Consider the following 18272-nt stretch of genomic DNA (forward strand, 5'->3'; position numbering starts at 1 on the left):
ATACCTCCGATCCCTCCGTATTACCACCGCCAGAGGCTCTATAGCAATCGCAAACAGCAGAGACAATGGGCACCTCTGCCGTGTTCCCCTATATAATGGAAAGTCCACAGACAAAAGACCATTCACCTGTGCCTTAGCTCTCGGAGACGCGTATAGCAGCTGCACCCAACTTATAAAGGGCCAGTTACACTAAGAGATATCGCTAGCAATATCGCTATAACTAGTGACGTTATAGCGATATTGCTAGCGATATCTGTGTCTGATACTTACCTACGACCCGCTCCCCCGCTGGTAATCGCTGATCGCGCGAGAACGTTCAGGACAGCTTCTCGTCGTCAGCTTCCTGCTGTGAGGACGAGCGACGCGTGGAGCCGGGCGGGAGGACGCAGGATCGCCTAGTGTGACAGGTAAGCAGCGACCCCTGTCCCCAGCGATGTCGCTGGTAAGTTCTGCCTGTGTGGCAGCTCACTAGCGACCACTTAGCGATGTACCAGCGATCCTGACCGCGTCATATCGCTGGTCGGGATCGCTGGTACATCGCTAAGTGTGACAGTACCTTAAATTTCTCAAAAAAACCCAGAGCCCTCAGGACCGCCCACAAATACCTCCACTCCACACTATCAAACGCCTTAGCGGCGTCCAAAGACACCACAACACTCAGACCTACATTATCTGCCCTTGCCTGCTAATTGAGAAACAATCACCTGAGATTAAGTGCTGTAAAACTATGGGGCATAAACCCGGATTGATCCCGATGTACTACTGTTGTTATCACCTTATTAAGGCAGTTAGCCAACAACTTAGCCAGGATTTTAAAGTCTGTCGTCAACAGCGAGATTGGATGATAATAAGCTGGATCTACTGGATCTTTACCCTGCTTCGGCAACACAACAATTATTGCCTCTCGCATAGAACGTGGCAGCTCCCTCTCCACCAAACCAACACCATACACCTCCAGCAAAGCTGGAAGTAGTATCTCTTTATATTTTTTATACACCTCTCCCAGGATCCCATCTACCCCTGGTGCTTTATCATTAGGCATAGAGGCCAGAGCTGCATCAAGTTCCTCCAAATTAAATGGCTCCTCAAGAAGCCCCTGATTGACCGCCGAGAGTCTGGGGAGTTGTACCTTCGCCAAATAACCATTAATCTCCTCCACCTTTGGTAACACACGTGATTTGTAAAGATCTGAATAATATTCCGTCATCACCTCCAAAATTGCCTTGCTACCAGTATGTTCACTCCCATCCCATCCCCTCAGAGCGACTATATGGGTGGAATCTCTCTGTGCCGCCACTACCCTAGAAAGGAGATGGCCCGCCTTTTTTTCTGGCTACGCCGTTTAGGCCTCTTTCACACTTCCGTTTTTTACAATCAGTCACAATCCGCCAGGTTTTGAAAAAAACGGATCCTCAAATTTTTTTTGAGGATCCGTTTTTTTCCCCCATTGACTTGCATTAATGGCGGATTGTGACGGATTGCTGTCCGTTGCATCCGTTTTTTTTGAGGATCCGCCAAAAATTGCTGTCCGTCACCATCCTCAAAGATTTCGAAACGGAGTCTCTCTCTCTCTCTCTCTCTCGGCCAGCATTTCCTTAAAATTTCCGCATTTTCAGGATCCGTCTAAAAACGGATCCTGTTCCATCCGTTCACATCAGTTAACAACGGATCCGCTTGTATGACTTTTTGGCGGATTTGAACTGATGCAAAAAACTGAAGTGTGAAAGAGGCTTTAGCGATCAGGTTAATTTTTTTTTATTGATAGATCGGGCGATTGTGAATGCAGAGATACCAAATATGTGTAGGTTTGATTTTTTTTTTATTGTTTTATTTTGAATGGGGCGAAAGGGGGGTGATTTGAACTTTATTTTTTAAGACTTTTTTTTTTTTTTTTTTTTTTTTACTTTTGGCATGCTTCAGTAGCCTCCATGGGAGGGGAACAGCAGTGCGACTATTTCCGGCCGCACGCGCTTGTTAAATGCCACGTCAGCGATTGACAGCGGTATTTAACTAGTTAATAGGCGCGGGCGGGATCGAGATTCTGCTCGCGCCTAGGCGGGAACATGTCAGCTGTTCAAAACAGCTGACATGTCCCAGCTTTGATGCGAGCTCACCGCCGGAGTCCTCATCAAAGTGGGGGATACTGCCAGCTGACGTACTATCCCATCAGCTGGCAGAAAGGGGTTAATATAGGCACTACAGTGTGGCGGTGTTCACACCGTGGAGTAATGAGACAGTGACCCAGTAAAGTTCAACGCAAATGTCTTTATTGTCCAAAAAATTCACAACTTTGGCTGAGTTCACACGTGGCGTTTTTTTCGCGTTTCCGCGGCGGTTTTAACCGCGCGATTTTGCCGCGAAAACGCGAAAAATAAGCATCCCATGCATTCCTATGGGATTCCGCAATGCTGTGCTAATGCTGCGGTTTTTACCGCGGCGGAATCGCTTCGCGGTAAAAAACGCAGCATGCTCATTATTTTGCGGAATCGCGGTGATCTCGCACCCATAGGAATGCATTGTTCCGCTTACTTCCCGCATGTGGCTGTGCACAACATGCGGAAAGTAAGCAGAATATTTGCGGATGGTACCCACGGTCCGGAGGAGAGGAGACTGTCCTCCGGGCTTTGGGTACCATATCCCTGTAAAAAATAGAATTATAAAATAAAAAATATTGTTATTCTCACCTTCCCGCTTCTCTCCACGCTCCAGTCCCAGTAATCCTTTGCGAAAATGCCCGCGATGGCGTCCGATCTCGCGGTCATCGCGAATTACCGCGAGACGTCGCGATCCCGCGAGAACGGACGTCATCGCGGGCATTTTCGCAAAGGATTACTGGGAACGGATGCGCGGGACGTCAGAAGGTAAGAATAACACCATTTTTTATTTTTTTTTACATTCTATCTTTTACTACTGATGCCGCATAGGCAGCCTCAGTAGTAAAAAGTTGGTCACACTTGTCAAACACTATGTTTGACGAGTGTGACCAACCTGTCAATCAGTTCTCCAAGCGATGCTACAGATCGCTTGGAAAACGCTAGCATTTTGCAAGCTAAATACGCTTGCAAAATGCTAGTTTTTCCGCGGGAAAATCGCGGGAATTTAAAATGCGATTTTCCCGCGGACTGGAATTCCGGAATTCTCGCGGTAATTTCCGCGAGAGTTCCGGTACGTGTGCACTTAGCCTTAAAGGCAAACGGTATTCTCCAGATAGCAGACGGGCGTCAAAACAGTCCCTCTCGGAAACCGGTTGTCGTGGGCGACTGAATCATGTCACGCTCAGGGGTGCCAGGTGTGGCTTCCTTGGCTCTGTGTTTGCTGCACACAAGCCAGATGTTGCAGAGCCACCTGCTCTACAGCTTGCAAACACACAGTGACACACCCAAACCTTTGCTGCAAGTTTTTAAATGGAATCTGTGGCTATGGACCACTTGTAAGACTCGGCTGGAGGGAGTGAAAAGCCCCACTGCCATCCTGTAGTTCACTCCAAAAATAAAAGCCCAGGACGGGTTTCCTTAAATCTGCCTTGGCCAAATTTACTTTTATTCTGCACTGCAACCACAGCTATGTCTGTGACTGCAATGCACTCCAACGGCTCAATATGCTTCTATGCGCATCCTGGCGGACACCTAGCGACCCTCGCATATGATCCCCCCTTCACTGCCTCACAGCACTATCAACCGCGTTTGACGGGAGCTCCACTCCTGAGCGCTTTCCACACACGGTCATCACAGCGCGAGACGTAGTTATGTCCATATGTGCGAAGTATAGATACAATAAACACATTTCTGTATGAGAACTTTTTTTTCTTATGGGACAAGTTTTGGGTTTTTGTTTTTTTTTTTTTGCACTATGTGTGGTACTTACTGCATAACAAATTGATTAATTTTTCACAGTTACCACCAGATGTCATTTTTTAACGTTTGCAGAATTAAAATATCTTCAATTGAGAGCAATAATTCATTTTTCTCAATATAGCTTCATGAAAAAAAATTTTTTTGCAGAGTTAGTTAGTCGAAAAAGTAACATCAAACATCAGTAAACGTACAGATCAGCTTTTATTATGTTCATGGGGGAGACTGGGGGGGGGGTAGTTTAATGGGAAAACTAAAGCGTTTGACCAATTTTAGGCATGAACTAAACAAATACACAATGATAGTGCATTTGTTAGGTCAACCCTTCAGTACTCCATGATCGGGGGGCCACCCTCATTCTAACCGCTTAGACACCAGTCATTATCAATAGCAGCAATAAAGGGGTTAAACAAGTGGGACTGCAGTAACCACCAAACTAAGGGATTGCAGAAGAGTGTCAGGTGTAAGTTCCAGCTAACAGAAGCTGCTAATAGCACAAGCCCAACTCCTGAGCAGAGCCATTCCAGCATTGTTCTACTAAAACACGTTATAATTAAGGCAAGCCATCAGCACCATGTACATGTGACACAAGGCAGGATTGGTTTAAAAGCTTACAAAACAAAAAATTCTCACACACATACCCATCTTGAGTTGCAGGATACTCGCATTCCTGTCCTTTTGGGAACACACCACTCATATAGAGATCACAAATTGGAATAGATGGTGGGTCTGTCTGACATTTAGCTGCTTGAAAAAAAAAAAGGAAAATTTAGATCTAAAATACTCATCAGCATTTACTATGTTCATCGCCTTCATCTTTGGAAATACAAAATCAGCAAAGACTACATGAAAACATAACATAACGTTTTAAAACGAGAACTTCGGACTGAATTCGTATAGTTTAGTAGCAGGTCACTCCCTAAACCTGTGCCATGTGGATTTTAGCTCTAAATGGATTTTCCAGGACTATAAATTGATGGCCTTTCTATAGACATTAAAGAACCTTACCAGAGTTTTTTTTTTATTTCAGCACTGGAAGGTGCTACTAATGTAAGTACCATTCCTCTAGTATTCTACTTACCAGCTGCTGTTTTTGGGTGTTCCTGGCACTGTACTGATTCCACTCTGCCATCTTGTGACTGATCAGAAGTAATGGTTACAAACTCTCAATGTAAGTCAATAAGAGCCTCATTTTGGCTCTGATACACTTACGTTGAGTTGGGACTTCCAGTCATCAATCACTGAAGTGATCCAGCAGGTCACAATCTGCAGAAGACTAATAGAGCGGCGCCAATTACAGATGAAGATGGTGGCTGTTAAGTATAATACTAGGGGCAGAGAACTTAAATTAGTGACACCACTCTAGTATCAAAATAAAAAAATAAAACTGCTGGAGTGGTGCTTTAAAGTGAACCTGTCCCCAGAAAATAGAATTAGAATACGGTTTCTAATAACTCACCACAACAGCACGGGTAATTCCCTCCCCTTGCTTATTAATTTTTGCATTATTCAAATAAGGAAAATAAAAGATAATTTGAAGCATTCATACTCCTGTGGCCCTTTATAATAATACTGAGGGGAGGATCTGTGAGGGGCTATTTGACCTCTTTTGCGTTTCCTGTCCCTATTAGGAAAGGAGTAACATCCTCCACTGTGCTGTCGTGGGGGGTTATTAGAAAAAAATGCTATTAACCTGTAGATATCGGGTTAATACGTAGGTTAATAGCATTACTTATAGTGATGAACGAGTACACTCGTTGCCTGGGTTTTCCCGAGCATGCTTGGGTGATCTCTGAGTATTTTGGCGTGCTCGGAGATTTCGTTTTCATCGCCTCAGCTGCAGAATTTACGGCTGCTGAACAGCCTGAATACATGTGGGAATTTCCTAACAAACAGGAATTCCACACATGTATTCAGCCTGTCCAGCAGCCGCAAATCATGCAGCTACATCGACAGAAACTAAATCTCCGAGCACGCCAAAATACTCGGAGACCACCCGAACAACAAGTATACTCACTCGTCACTAGTTACTAACCTGCGTGGTGCCTGCACTTAGCCAAACACTGACGGGAGAAAATTAACTTTATTCTCCCCGGCAGCATTCAATTTCAATCACGGTGGCGACACTGGTTCAGTCACTGCCCTGAGAATACACAGCAGCGGCTGTAGCTGCGAACCCAGCTCTGACTTACAGCTGGCCCCAATGCAGAGCAAGCTTCATTTGGATCTAGGGCACGGTTACAGCCGCTGCTCTGTATTCCATCGCCACACCCATGACTGAAACCAGAACGCTGACGGGGTAAGCAAGTTCTTTTTCTCCCCGCACCGGTCAGCTAAGTGTGGGCACCAGACAGGTTAATAACACTATTACCCTCCAGATAACCCCATATCGTAGCTTTTTTCTGGTGAAAGGTTCCCTTTAGAGGACATAAGCTGTAGTACCAGGCATGGCCACAACCAAATGTACAGTGCTGTGCTTGGGAAACAAAAATAAAAATTCAGAATGCCCATCATTCAGATGATGAGGGATTGTCAGGAGTAAGACTCCCACAGACTAGACAGGCCATCAATGTTTTAGCTCTGGAAATCTAAGTGGCACAGTAAGCCCACTACCCATGCAGTGTCATCTCTCTGATAATACATACATCCTTTCTTCTTCTTCTTTTTCTTCTTCTTCTTCCCACCTGCACCGTCTCCTTCCACATCACCATCTTGAACACAAAAGAGGAGAATTACTATAATCCCCAAACAAGTAGCAGTATTAAGCTGAGTGGCGATATAAGGCATAATCCGATATAAGCAGCCAAACCCTGGAATGTGTGGCTATGAAAGCATTATACATGCCGCAACTTGCCAGGGCCAATTTCTGACCTGCATGCCACAATGTAAATATAATATACATGTATTATTAAAAAAAAATATATATATATATATATATATATATATATATATATATACCCAGAAAAACATACCATCCTCCTCCTCATCTTTGTTTTCAAAAGTTTGCTTGTCCAGCTGTTTAGTCACCTCATCAATGACAGGCCCTGCCGCTCCTGCTTCTCTCTCAGGTTCTTGGCCTACAGAATATAAGATCTTATAGAATAAACATGTGATGGACACCTGGCTTAACCCCTTCACTCCCAGGCCATTTTCTTCCCCCCCAAAAAAAAAATAACTTATTTTACTGGCCAGATAAGGGCTTGTTTATTGCTGGACGAGTTGTACTTTTAACCCCTTCATGACCCAGCCTATTTTGACCTTAATGACCTGGCCATTTTTTGCAATTCTGACCAGTGTCCCTTTATGAGGTAATAACTCTGGAACGCTTCAACGCATCCTAGCGATTCTGAGACTGTTTTTTCGTGACATATTGCGCTTCATGATAGTGGTAAATTTAGGTCGATAATTTTTGCGTTTATTTGTGAAAAAATCAGAAATTTGGAGAAAATTTGAATTTTTATTCTGTTAAACTAGAGAGTTATGTGACACAAAATAGTTCATAGAATCGTAGAGTTGGAAGGGACCTCCTGGGCCATCTGGTCCAACCCCCTGCTCAAAGCAGGATTCGCTAAATCATCCCAGTCAGATGTCTGTCCAGCCTCTGTTTGAAGACTTCCATTGAAGGAGAACTCACCACTTCTCGTGGCAGCCTGTTCCACTCATTGATCACTCTAACTGTCAAAAAGTTTTTTCTAATATCTAATCTGTGTCTCTTCCCATTCAGTTTCATCCCATTGCTTCTAGTCTTTCCTTGTGCAAATGAGAATAAAGTTGATCCTTCTACAATGTGACAGCCCTTTAGATATTTGTAGACAGCTATTAAGTCTCCTCTCAGTCTTCTCTTTTGCAAACTAAACATTCCCAAATCCTGCAACCTTTCCTCATAAGACAGGGTTTGCAGACCGGTCACCATTCTGGTCGCTCTTTTCTGAACTTGCTCCAGTTTGTTGATGTCTTTTTTAAAATGTGGTGCCCAAAACTGGACACAATATTCCAGATGAGGTCTGACCAAAGAGGAGTAGAGGGAAATAATGACTTCACGTGATCTAGACTGTATGCTTCTGTTAATACATCCTAGAATTGCATTTGCCTTTTTTGCTGCTGCATCACACTGTTGACTCATATTCAGTCTGTGATCTATTAGTATACCCAAGTCTTTTTCACATGTGCTGTCACTTAGCCCTATTCCTCCCATTCTATATATGCTTTTTTCATTTTTATTGCCCAGATGTAGTACTTTGCATTTCTCCCTGTTAAAAACCATTCTGTTAGTTGCTGCCCACTTCTCCAGTTTATTTAAATCTTTTTGAATCCTCTCTCTCTCTTCTCTAGTATTAGCTATCCCTCCTAGCTTTGTGTCATCAGCAAATTTAATCAGTTTACCCTCAATTCCTTCATCTAAATCGTTGATAAAGATGTTGAACAATACAGGGCCCAGGACAGAGCCCTGTGGTACCCCACTTGAGACATTCTTCCAACTGGATGTGCAGCCATTTACGACCACTCTTTGGGTCCGATCACTAAGCCAGTTATGAATCCACCTAACAGTTGCCTTGTCCATTCCATACTTAGTCATTTTTTCAATAAGGATTGTATGAGAGACTTTGTCAAATGCTTTGCTGAAGTCAAGATATACTATATCTACAGCATTTCCTTGATCCACCCAATCAGTGATACCGTCATAGAAGGAAATTAAGTTAGTCTGACATGACTTATTAGTTAGAAACCCATGCTGACTCTGTTTAATCACTTCATTCTTATCCAGGTATTGACATACATGTTGTTTAATAATTTGTTCAAAGATCTTTCCTGGTATAGAAGTCAGACTCACCGGCCTATAGTTGCCTGGGTCCACCTTCTTCCCCTTTTTGAAGATAGGAACAACATTTGCTCTTCTCCAGTCTTCTGGCACTTCTCCTGTTCTCCAAGAATTTTCAAAGATTATGGAGAGGGGTTCAAAAATTTCTTCTGCTATCTCCTTCAGTACTCTGGGGTGTAATTCATCTGGACCTGGAGACTTGAATTCATTTAGGTTAGCTAAGTGTTTCCTCACTATCTTTCTGTTTATAGATATCCTGGATTCTTCTATTCCCTTAATAGGACAGTGAATAACAGTTGATGTTGCATTTCCTTTCTGAGAGAAAACAGATGCAAAATAGGAATTTAAAAGTTCAGCCTTCTCAACATCCTGTCTTACCATTTCATCATTTTCATCCTGTAAAAATCCTATAGCATCTTTGACTTTTCTTTTACTTTTGACATATCCCCAAAATCCTTTATTATTGCTTTTGACATCTCTTGCAAGCCTCAGTTCATTTTCAGCTTTAGATAATCTGATTTGTGCCCTGCAGGTTCTGCAGACAGCATTATATTCTTCTTTAGATATGCCTCCCTCTTTCCATTTTATAAACATTTTTTTCTTCCTTTTTAGCATGTGCTTAAGTTCTGTGTTCATCCATCCTGGTTTCCTTAAATGCTTCCTATTCTTCCCTCTTTTCGGAATTGTTAACAACTGTGCTTTGAGAATTTCATTTTTCAAGATTTCCCATCCTTCCTGGACATTTTTGTCTTTAAGGATATCCAGCCATTGGATCCCTCCAATTCTCTTTCTGAATCCCTTAAAATCTGCCTTTCTGAAATCTAACCTTGACGTCTGAGTCTTCACAGGTCTTCCACCTCTAGTAATCCAAAATTCTAAAATAGCATGGTCGCTACCTCCTAGGGTCCCAGCCACTTTTACCTCCTCAACCATTTCCTCCCTGTTTATAAGGATTAGATCCAAGGTAGCAGTTCCCCTTGTTTTCTCCCTTACCTTTTGGAAGATAAAGTTGTCAGCAAGAGAGGATAAGAATTTCCTTGACCTGTTAGTTTTGCCTGAGAGAGATTCCCAACAAATGTCTGGATAGTTGAAATCTCCCATGACAACTATGTCATATTTTTTGGAGAACTTGGCCATCTGATGCATAAAGAGTTCATCTATATATTCGGCTTGCACAGGCGGCCTGTAGTAAATGCCTACAATGGTGTCCTTTCCATTGTTCTGTCCTTGTATTCTTACCCACACAGTTTCCACAGAACTCCCAGTCTCTGAAGCTTCAATCTCTGTGCAGATATACGCGTTTCGAACATACAATGCGACACCCCCTCCTCGTTTATCAAGTCTGTTTCTTGCAAATAAGTTGTATCCTTCTAGTCTTGTATTCCAATCATGTGTATTGTCCCACCAAGTTTCAGTGATTCCAATTACATCATATTTCTGTTCCTGTGTTAGTAGTTCCAATTCTCCTTGTTTGTTGCCCATGCTTTGTGCATTAGTATAGAAACATTTTAGTTTGTGATTGGTTTCTCTTTCTCCAATATTTTTATTAATTAGATTCTTTCGTCTTTGTTCTTCCTTTCCACTTCTAATAGCAGAGTTCTCAATAGCATTTGTCAGGTGTATGGCTTTTTCTGGTCTTTTGCTTCCCTTCCCATGTTGTTCTAGTTTAAAGCTCTCCTTACAAGTGTAGCAAGGCGACTTCCAAATACATGCTTTCCAGTCTTCGTAAGGTGCACCCCATCTCTAGCAAGTAGTCCATCGTATAAGTAGTTCACTCCGTGATCCAGAAATCCAAATCGTTGCTGACGGCACCATCGACGTAGCCAGTTGTTCACCTGCAGAATCTTATTCCACCTCCTTGTTCCATGGCCATCCACTGGGAGGATGGAAGAGAAGACCACCTGCGCTCCCAGTTCTTTCACTTTCTTGCCTAAGTCTTCAAAGTCTCTGCAGATGGTTTCCAGTTCGTTTCTTGCGGTGTCATTTGTCCCCACATGTAGTAGCAGGAATGGGTAGTCATCTGTAGGTCTGAAGAGTCCTGATATCCTGTCAGACACATCTTTAATTTTTGCACCTGGAAGACAGCACATTTCTCTTGAAGTTATATCCGGTCTGCAGATAGCGGCCTCTGTTCCTCTCAACAGGGAATCCCCCATGACCACCACTCTCCGTTTCTTCTTCACAACATTTTTCTTTCTCCATCCAGGAGGACTCTGAGGGCGTACAAGGTTGCTGTTTGTTGGCAAAGTCTTATCCTGATGTATTTCTTCATCTTTTTCCTGCGTGAGAGCCTGGTACTGGTTCCTGAGCAGTATGGGTGCTGACTGCCTCCTGATCCTCCTGCTTCTCTGGGTCACATGTCTCCATTCCTCTGTTTCTTCAGGTGCACTTCGAATTTCTTCTCTTTCTGTAACATGAAGAGATAATTGTGCTCCGTCCAAGAACTCTTCACCTTCCTTAGAGCGCACAGAGTCCCGGGCGGAGGGCGCTCTTCCCTCCTCTCTCCCCCCGGAGTGGGCCGTTACAATGTCACAGTCTGTGTCTGACTTGACAAAAGTATCACAGTCGCTGGTCCAGGTTTTAGAACGATTACCTCAGCTATCCTCAGCCACCTCTGCCCCGACCACCTCTCGGGGTGAGTCGTCCGCACCTGACCGCGACCTTCAGAGAGACAGACGGGGAAGGTCTTCTAGGAAGCGGGCTCGGTCCACTTCGTCCTCGAGCTCGCAGGGCCCTTCTGCTCCCAGGCCTCCTTCTCCTTCCTCAGATGACAGCCTTCAGTCAGGCGATGATTCTCATTCGGAAGCTAGCTCTGAGGGGAACAGCGTTTCTAAAACGCGGGACATGGTCGATAGTCTGCTTGCAGCTATCTTCCAAACACTAAAACTTAAACAGGATAGGCTCCAGCTCAGGAAAGCTCGGTTGTCCTTAGACGAGCCAGACCTCCGTCCCGAACCTTTCCCAATCACAACGATTTCAATACTACCTTAGCCAAACACTGGGAGCGCCCTGAACAACGTTTCTCAGGCCGCAAGTATTTGGACGTTCTATACCCCTTTGACGCAGAGCTGCTCTCAAAGTGGTCCAAGGCTCCAGAGGTAGATCCTCCAGTATCCCGGATAGCCTCTAAAACGGTGCTCTCTCTTCCAGACGGGGCGTCGCTCAAAGATCCTACTGACAGGCAGATTGAATCTCTGGCTAAGTCTATCTTTGAGGCATCTGGCGCCTCTCTCTGCCCTATTTTCGCATCCGCCTGGGTGGCGAAGGTCATTTCCGCTTGGGCAAAAATCCTTCGCAGAGGCATCTTAGCGTCAGCTCCTCAAGACGAATTGGCAGATCTTGCAGATCAGATTAACCAGGCGGGAAAATACCTTTTGGCCGCCTCCTTGGACGCGGCCGGCTGCGTAGCAAGGGCTAACAGCAACATAGTAGCTGTACGCCGAGTCCTTTGGCTAAAGTCATGGAATGCGGACACTACTTCGAAAAAGTCGCTTACCAATCTGCCATTCCATGGCTCTAGGCTCTTTGGAGCAAAGCTGGATCAGATAATTTCCGATGCCACTGGAGGCAAAAGTACTTCGCTTCCCCAGTCTCGACCAAAACGTCCCCTCAACAGAAGGGGGTTTCGACCATTCAGGCCTTTTCGTCCCTTCTCTGCCACGGAGAGGGCCACTCAACAGGATCGGCCGCCTGCCACCAGGGAGCGGGATCAGAGGAAACCTTCCTACAAACCCGCTCCTCGCTGGAGATCTAGAGGACAATATTCCAGATCTGCAGGAGCCAATTCCGGCAGATTTTCGTCTAAGTGACGGGTCACCCCCACCTGGAATTTCTTCCAGGGTGGGCGGCAGACTTTCCTTTTTCGCGGATGCTTGGCTGTCCGTTGTAGACGACGCTTGGGTCAGAGAACTCGTCGCATCCGGTTACAAAATCGAATTTGCTTCACTCCCGAACAGACGGTTTTTCCGGTCTCGGCCTCCGCGACAGCGGGCCCAGATTCCGGGTTTTCTGCAGGCCATTTCCTCCCTTCTTTCCGCCGGAGTCATTGTTCCCGTTCCCTCAGACGAACGGTTTTCCGGGTTCTACTCCAATCTCTTTGTAGTCCCGAAGAAAGACGGCTCTCTTCGTCCTATTCTGGACCTCAAATTGCTCAATCGCCACGTGAAGATTCTCCATTTCAGGATGGAGTCTCTTCGGTCGGTGATTGCTTCCATGGAGCCCGGGGAATTTCTCTGCTCGGTGGACATTCGGGATGCCTATCTCCACATTCCAATATGTGTGCAACATCAGAAGTATCTTCGATTTGCGTTTCAGGGAGACCACTTTCAGTTCACAGCTCTTCCTTTCGGCCTGGCTTCAGCGCCCCGGGTTTTCACGAAGGTGATGGCGACTGTGATGGCCATCCTTCGCTCCAGAGGGATCCTCATCATCCCTTATCTGGACGATCTTTTGATCAAGGGTTCGTCTCGCCAGGACTGTCTCCGGAGCCTTCAGATAACCCTGGACACTCACAGCCGCCTAGGTTGGCTAGTCAACAAGGAGAAGTCCATTCTGGTCCCCACCCAGCGTCTGACCTTTCTGGGTATGGAATTCGACACGGAGCTAGCCCGTGTTTTTCTTCCAAAGGAAAAATTTACAACTCTGTCCAAGTGCATCAAATCTCTCAAGAGGCCTGCTCCCATTCCCATTCGGTTCGGCATGAAGGTCCTGGGGAAGATGGTGGCCTCCATGAAGGCAGTGCCCTTTGCGCAGTACCACCTTCGCCCTCTCCAGCTGTCTCTGCTTTCAGCCTGGGACAAGACCACGATGTCCTTGGACCGTCCTATTCGGCTTCCTCTCAGAGTGAGGCAGTCTCTCACTTGGTGGCTACGGCCAGCGTCAGTTCTCCAAGGGAGGTCCTTCCTTCCTCCTCAGTGGCAAATCATCACTACCGATGCGAGCCTTCTAGGATGGGGAGCCGTGTTCCATCAGAAAGCGGCCCAAGGACGCTGGAAGCCACAGGAGTCTCTCCTTCCAATCAATCTTTTGGAGATCAGGGCGATTTTCCTGGCCCTTCTTCACTGGCAGCCCCTCCTTTCCGGCAAGCCGGTCCGCATTCAGTCGGACAACGCCACGGCCGTGGCGTACATAAACCATCAGGGGGGTACGCGCAGCAAACAGGTAATGTCAGAAGTGGCCAAGATATTCCGCTGGGCAGAACGTTACGTTCCGACAATCTCTGCCGTCCATATTCCAGGGGTGGAAAATTGGGCAGCCGACTTTCTGAGTCGCCAGGGCCTAGCGTCCGGCGAATGGTCCCTGCACCCCGCGGTTTTCTCTCAGATATGCGACCGTTGGGGCACCCCGGATGTCGATCTCATGGCATCTCGGATGAACCACAAGGTACCGCAGTTCGTAGCCAGGTCCAGGGACCCTCTAGCCGTCGCATGCGACGCACTGGTGACTCCGTGGTCCCAGTTTCAACTTCCGTATTTGTTCCCGCCTCTGGCATTGATCCCTCGGGTGGTAAAAAAGATAAAATCGGAAGGCGTACCAGTGATTCTAGTTGCTCCAGATTGGCCAAGACGGCCTTGGTACGCGGAGCTGGTCAACATGCTCGCGGACGTTCCCTGGAGGCTTCCGGTCCGTCCAGACCTTCTCTCGCAAGGCCCCCTTTACCACGAGAATTCTCAGTCTCTGAGTTTGACGGCATGGCCATTGAGACCGCAATTCTAAGGGAATCAGGTCTGTCCAGTCAGGTTATTCAAACTATGATCAGAGCCAGGAAACCAGCCTCTTCCCGCATTTACTATAGGTACTGGAAGGTTTTTTTCCGTTGGTGCGATGATAGAAAAGTCTTCCCAATGTCGTTTTCCTCCCCGTCTATCCTAGGGTTTCTTCAAGCTGGGTTAGACGCGGGTCTGTCCCTCAGTACGATCAAGGGCCAGGTTTCCGCTCTCTCTATCCTCTTCCAAAGAGAGCTAGCTTCTCTACCACAGGTCAAGACCTTTCTACAAGGGGTTTCCCACGTGGCTCCCCCTCATCATTCGCCAATAGACCCGTGGGATCTCAACCTCGTTCTTAACGCGCTCCAGAAGGCGCCGTTCGAGCCTCTCCAGGACATTCCTTTGTCCCTTCTCTCTTGGAAGGTCACCTTTTTGATCGCCATTTCCTCCATCAGAAGAGTTTCTGAATTGGCGGCCTTGTCATGTCGTTCCCCTTACCTCATTCTCCATCAGGACAAAGCCGTCCTCAGGCCCGTTCCTTCTTTTCTTCCAAAGGTGGTTTCCGCTTTCCATATCAATGAGGATATCGTCCTTCCTTCTTTTTGTCCGGCTCCATCTCATCCTCTTGAGAAGTCTCTCCACAAACTGGACGTAGTTAGAGCCCTGCGTGTCTATCTTGCCAGGACCTCTTCCTTCCGTCTGTCCGATTCCTTGCTAATCATCTCTGAAGGTCGCCAGAAGGGCCTTCCGGCTTCCAAATCCACGATCGCTCGCTGGATTCGTTCTACCATTCTGGAAGCGTATCGTCTTCAGGAAAAGCGGCCCCCTCCGGGAGTAAGAGCTCATTCCACCCGGGCTGTGGCAGCTTCGTGGGCTGCTCGTCACCAGGCTTCGGCCATGCAAATTTGCAAGGCTGCAACCTGGTCATCTTTGCACACCTTCACGAGGTTCTACAGGGTTCATACCCAGGCCTCGTCTGATGCTGTGGTTGGTAGGAAGGTTCTGCAGGCGGCGGTGGCTCACCGGCCGACCTGAGCCTTTCGGTTACTTTCGTTCCTTTTTGCTGTTCCCACCCTTGGGACTGCTTTGGGACGTCCCATGGTATTCTGTGTCCCCCAATAAGGCGATAAAGAAAGATGGATTTTTGGTTCTTACCGTAAAATCTTTCTTGGAGCCTTCATTGGGGGACACAGCACCCTCCCTTTTTCAGTTGTACCGTGTTGGGTCTTAGAGTCCCCTGTTGGGTTGGTACATATGGTTCGAGTTTTTTCTCGTTGTTTCTCCTACTGCTTTTTCACCAACTGAGGTGCTTGGTGCCTGTCGGTGGGTGTATACTGCCGGGGAGGAGCTAATTTCATTGTTTTTGCATAGTGTCAGCCTCCTAGCAGCAGCAGCATACACCCATGGTATTCTGTGTCCCCCAATGAAGGCTCCAAGAAAGAGATTTTACGGTAAGAACCAAAAATCCATCTTTTTCCAACACAAATTTTCTTTCAGCATCAATTTTTTCATTTTCACATGGGCAACAGGATAAAATGGATCCTAAAATTTGTTGGGCAATTTCCCCTGAGTACACCGATACTTCATATGTGGTCATAAACCACTGTTTGGGCGCACGGCAGGGCTCAGAAGGGAAGGAGCGCCATTTGACTTTTTGAATGGAAAATATGCTGGAATATTTAGCGCTTGCCATGTCGCGTTTGGAGAGTCGCTGTGTGCCTAAACACTGGAGCTCCTCCACAAGTGACCCCATTTTGGAAACTAGACCCCCCCCCAAGGAACTTATCTAGATGCATAGTGATCACTTTGAACCCCCAGGTGCTTCTCAAATTGATCCGTTAAAAAAAAAGTACTTTTTTTTTTTCTTCACAAAAATTATCTTTTAGCCTCAGTTTTTTCATTTTCACATGGGCAACAGGATAAAATGGATCCTAAAATTTGTTGGGCAATTTCTCCCGAGCACACCAATACCTCATATGTGGTCATAAACCACTGTTTGGGTGCACGGCAGGGCCCGGAAGGGAAGGAGCGCCCTTTGACTTTTTGATTGGAAAATTAGCTCCAATCGTTATCGGACACCATGTCACGTTTGGAGAGCCCCTGTGTGCCTAAACATTGGAGCTCCCCCACAAGTGACACCATTTTGGAAACTAGACCCCTTAAGGAACTTATCTAGATGTGTAGTGAGCACTTTGAACCCCCAAGTGCCTCACAAAAGTTTATAACATAGAGCAGTGAAAATAAAAAATCATTTTTTTTTCTCAAAAATGATTTTTTAGCACGCTATTTTTTATTTTCACAAGGGTAACAGGAGAAATTGGACCACAAAAGTTGTTGTCCAGATTGTCCTGAGTACGCTGGTACCCCATATGTGGGGGGGGGCACTGTTTGGGTGCACGGCAGGGCGCAGGAGGGAATGAGCGCCATTTGACTTTTTGAAATGAAAATTAGCTCCAATCGTTAGCAGACACCATGTCGTGTTTGGAGATCCCCTGTGTGCCTAAACTTTGGAGCTCCCCCACAAATGACCCCATTTTGGAAACTAGACCCCCTAAGGAACTTATCTAGATGCATAGTGAGCACTTTGAACCCCCAGGTGATTCACAGAAGTTTATAATGCAGAGCAGTGAAAATAAAAAATCTTTTTTTTTTTCCTAAAAAAAAAATTTTTTAGTCGGCAATTTTTTATTTTCACAAGGGTACCAGGATAAATTGGACCCAAAAGTTGTTGTCCAGTTTGTCCTGAGTACGCTGGTACCCCATATGTGGGGGGAACCACTGTTTGGGCACACGTTGGGGCTCAGCAGGGAAGTAGTGACATTTTGAAATGCTGACTTTGATGGAATGGTCTGCGGGCGTCATGTTACATTTGCTGAGCCCCTGTGTGCCTAAACAGTAGAAACCCCCCACAAGTGACCCCATTTTGGAAACTAGACCTTCCAAGGAACTTATGTAGATGTATGGTGAGCACTTTTAACCCCCAAGTGCTTCACAGAAGTTTATAATGCAGAGACGTGAAAATGAAAAAAAAATTTTTTTTCCACAAAAATAATTTTTTTTAGCCTCCAATTTTTTATTTTCCCAAGGGTGACAGGAGAAATTAGTCCCCAAAAATTGTTGTGCAATTTTTCCTGAGTACGCTGATACCCCATATGTGGGGGTAAACCACTGTTTGGGCACACGTCGGGGCTTGGAAGGGAGGGAGCACCGTTTGACTTTTTGAACGCAAAATTGGCTGGAATCAATGGTTGCACCATATCGCGTTTGGAGACCCCCTGATGTGCCTAAACAGTGGAAACCCCCCAATTCTAACTCCAACCCTAACCCCAACACACCCCTAACCACAACCCTAACCCTAACCCCAACACTAACCACAAGCCTAACCCTCATTCCAACCCTAACCCTCTTTCCAACCCTAACCCTCATTCCAACCCTAACCCTCATTCCAACCCTAACCCTCATTCCAACCCTAACCCTCATTCCAACCCTAACCCTCTTTCCAACCCTAACCCTCTTTCCAACCCTAACCCTCTTTCCAACCCTAACCCTCTTTCCAACCCTAACCCTCTTTCCAACCCTAACCCTCTTTCCAACCCTAACCCTCTTTCCAACCCTAACCCTCTTTCCAACCCTAACCCTCTTTCCAACCCTAACCCTCTTTCCAACCCTAACCCTCTTTCCAACCCTAACCCTCTTTCCAACCCTAACCCTCTTTCCAACCCTAACCCTCTTTCCAACCCTAACCCTCTTTCCAACCCTAACCCTCTTTCCAACCCTAACCCTCTTTCCAACCCTAACCCTCTTTCCAACCCTAACCCTCTTTCCAACCCTAACCCTAATGGAAAAATAAAAATATTTTCTTTATTTTATTAGTTATGCCTACCTATGGGGGTGATG

At 46.0% G+C, this 18272-nt stretch overlaps 1 protein-coding gene across 4 annotated transcripts in view; it reads right to left on the bottom strand.

Moving 5' to 3' along the window:
* METAP2 (methionyl aminopeptidase 2) overlaps positions 1 to 18272 on the bottom strand; it is a 38949-nt gene that overhangs the window by 14881 nt on the left and 5796 nt on the right. The window contains exons 2-4 of one of the 4 annotated variants that reach the window (XM_073573204.1): positions 6824 to 6928; positions 6497 to 6562; positions 4493 to 4595 (exon numbers count right to left, since the gene is read on the bottom strand). In XM_073573204.1, the coding sequence (XP_073429305.1) occupies positions 4493 to 4595; positions 6497 to 6562; positions 6824 to 6928 (274 nt within the window). Of the gene's footprint in view, positions 1 to 4492; positions 4599 to 6496; positions 6563 to 6823; positions 6929 to 18272 lie in introns of all 4 variants that reach the window. The other 3 variants (XM_073573203.1, XM_073573206.1, XM_073573205.1) reach the window with 3 other exon arrangements.

Source organism: Dendrobates tinctorius, unplaced genomic scaffold, assembly GCF_039654945.1.
Source record: "Dendrobates tinctorius isolate UK_male_01 unplaced genomic scaffold, ASM3965494v1 ptg000035l, whole genome shotgun sequence".
NCBI classification, from domain to species: domain Eukaryota; kingdom Metazoa; phylum Chordata; class Amphibia; order Anura; family Dendrobatidae; genus Dendrobates; species Dendrobates tinctorius.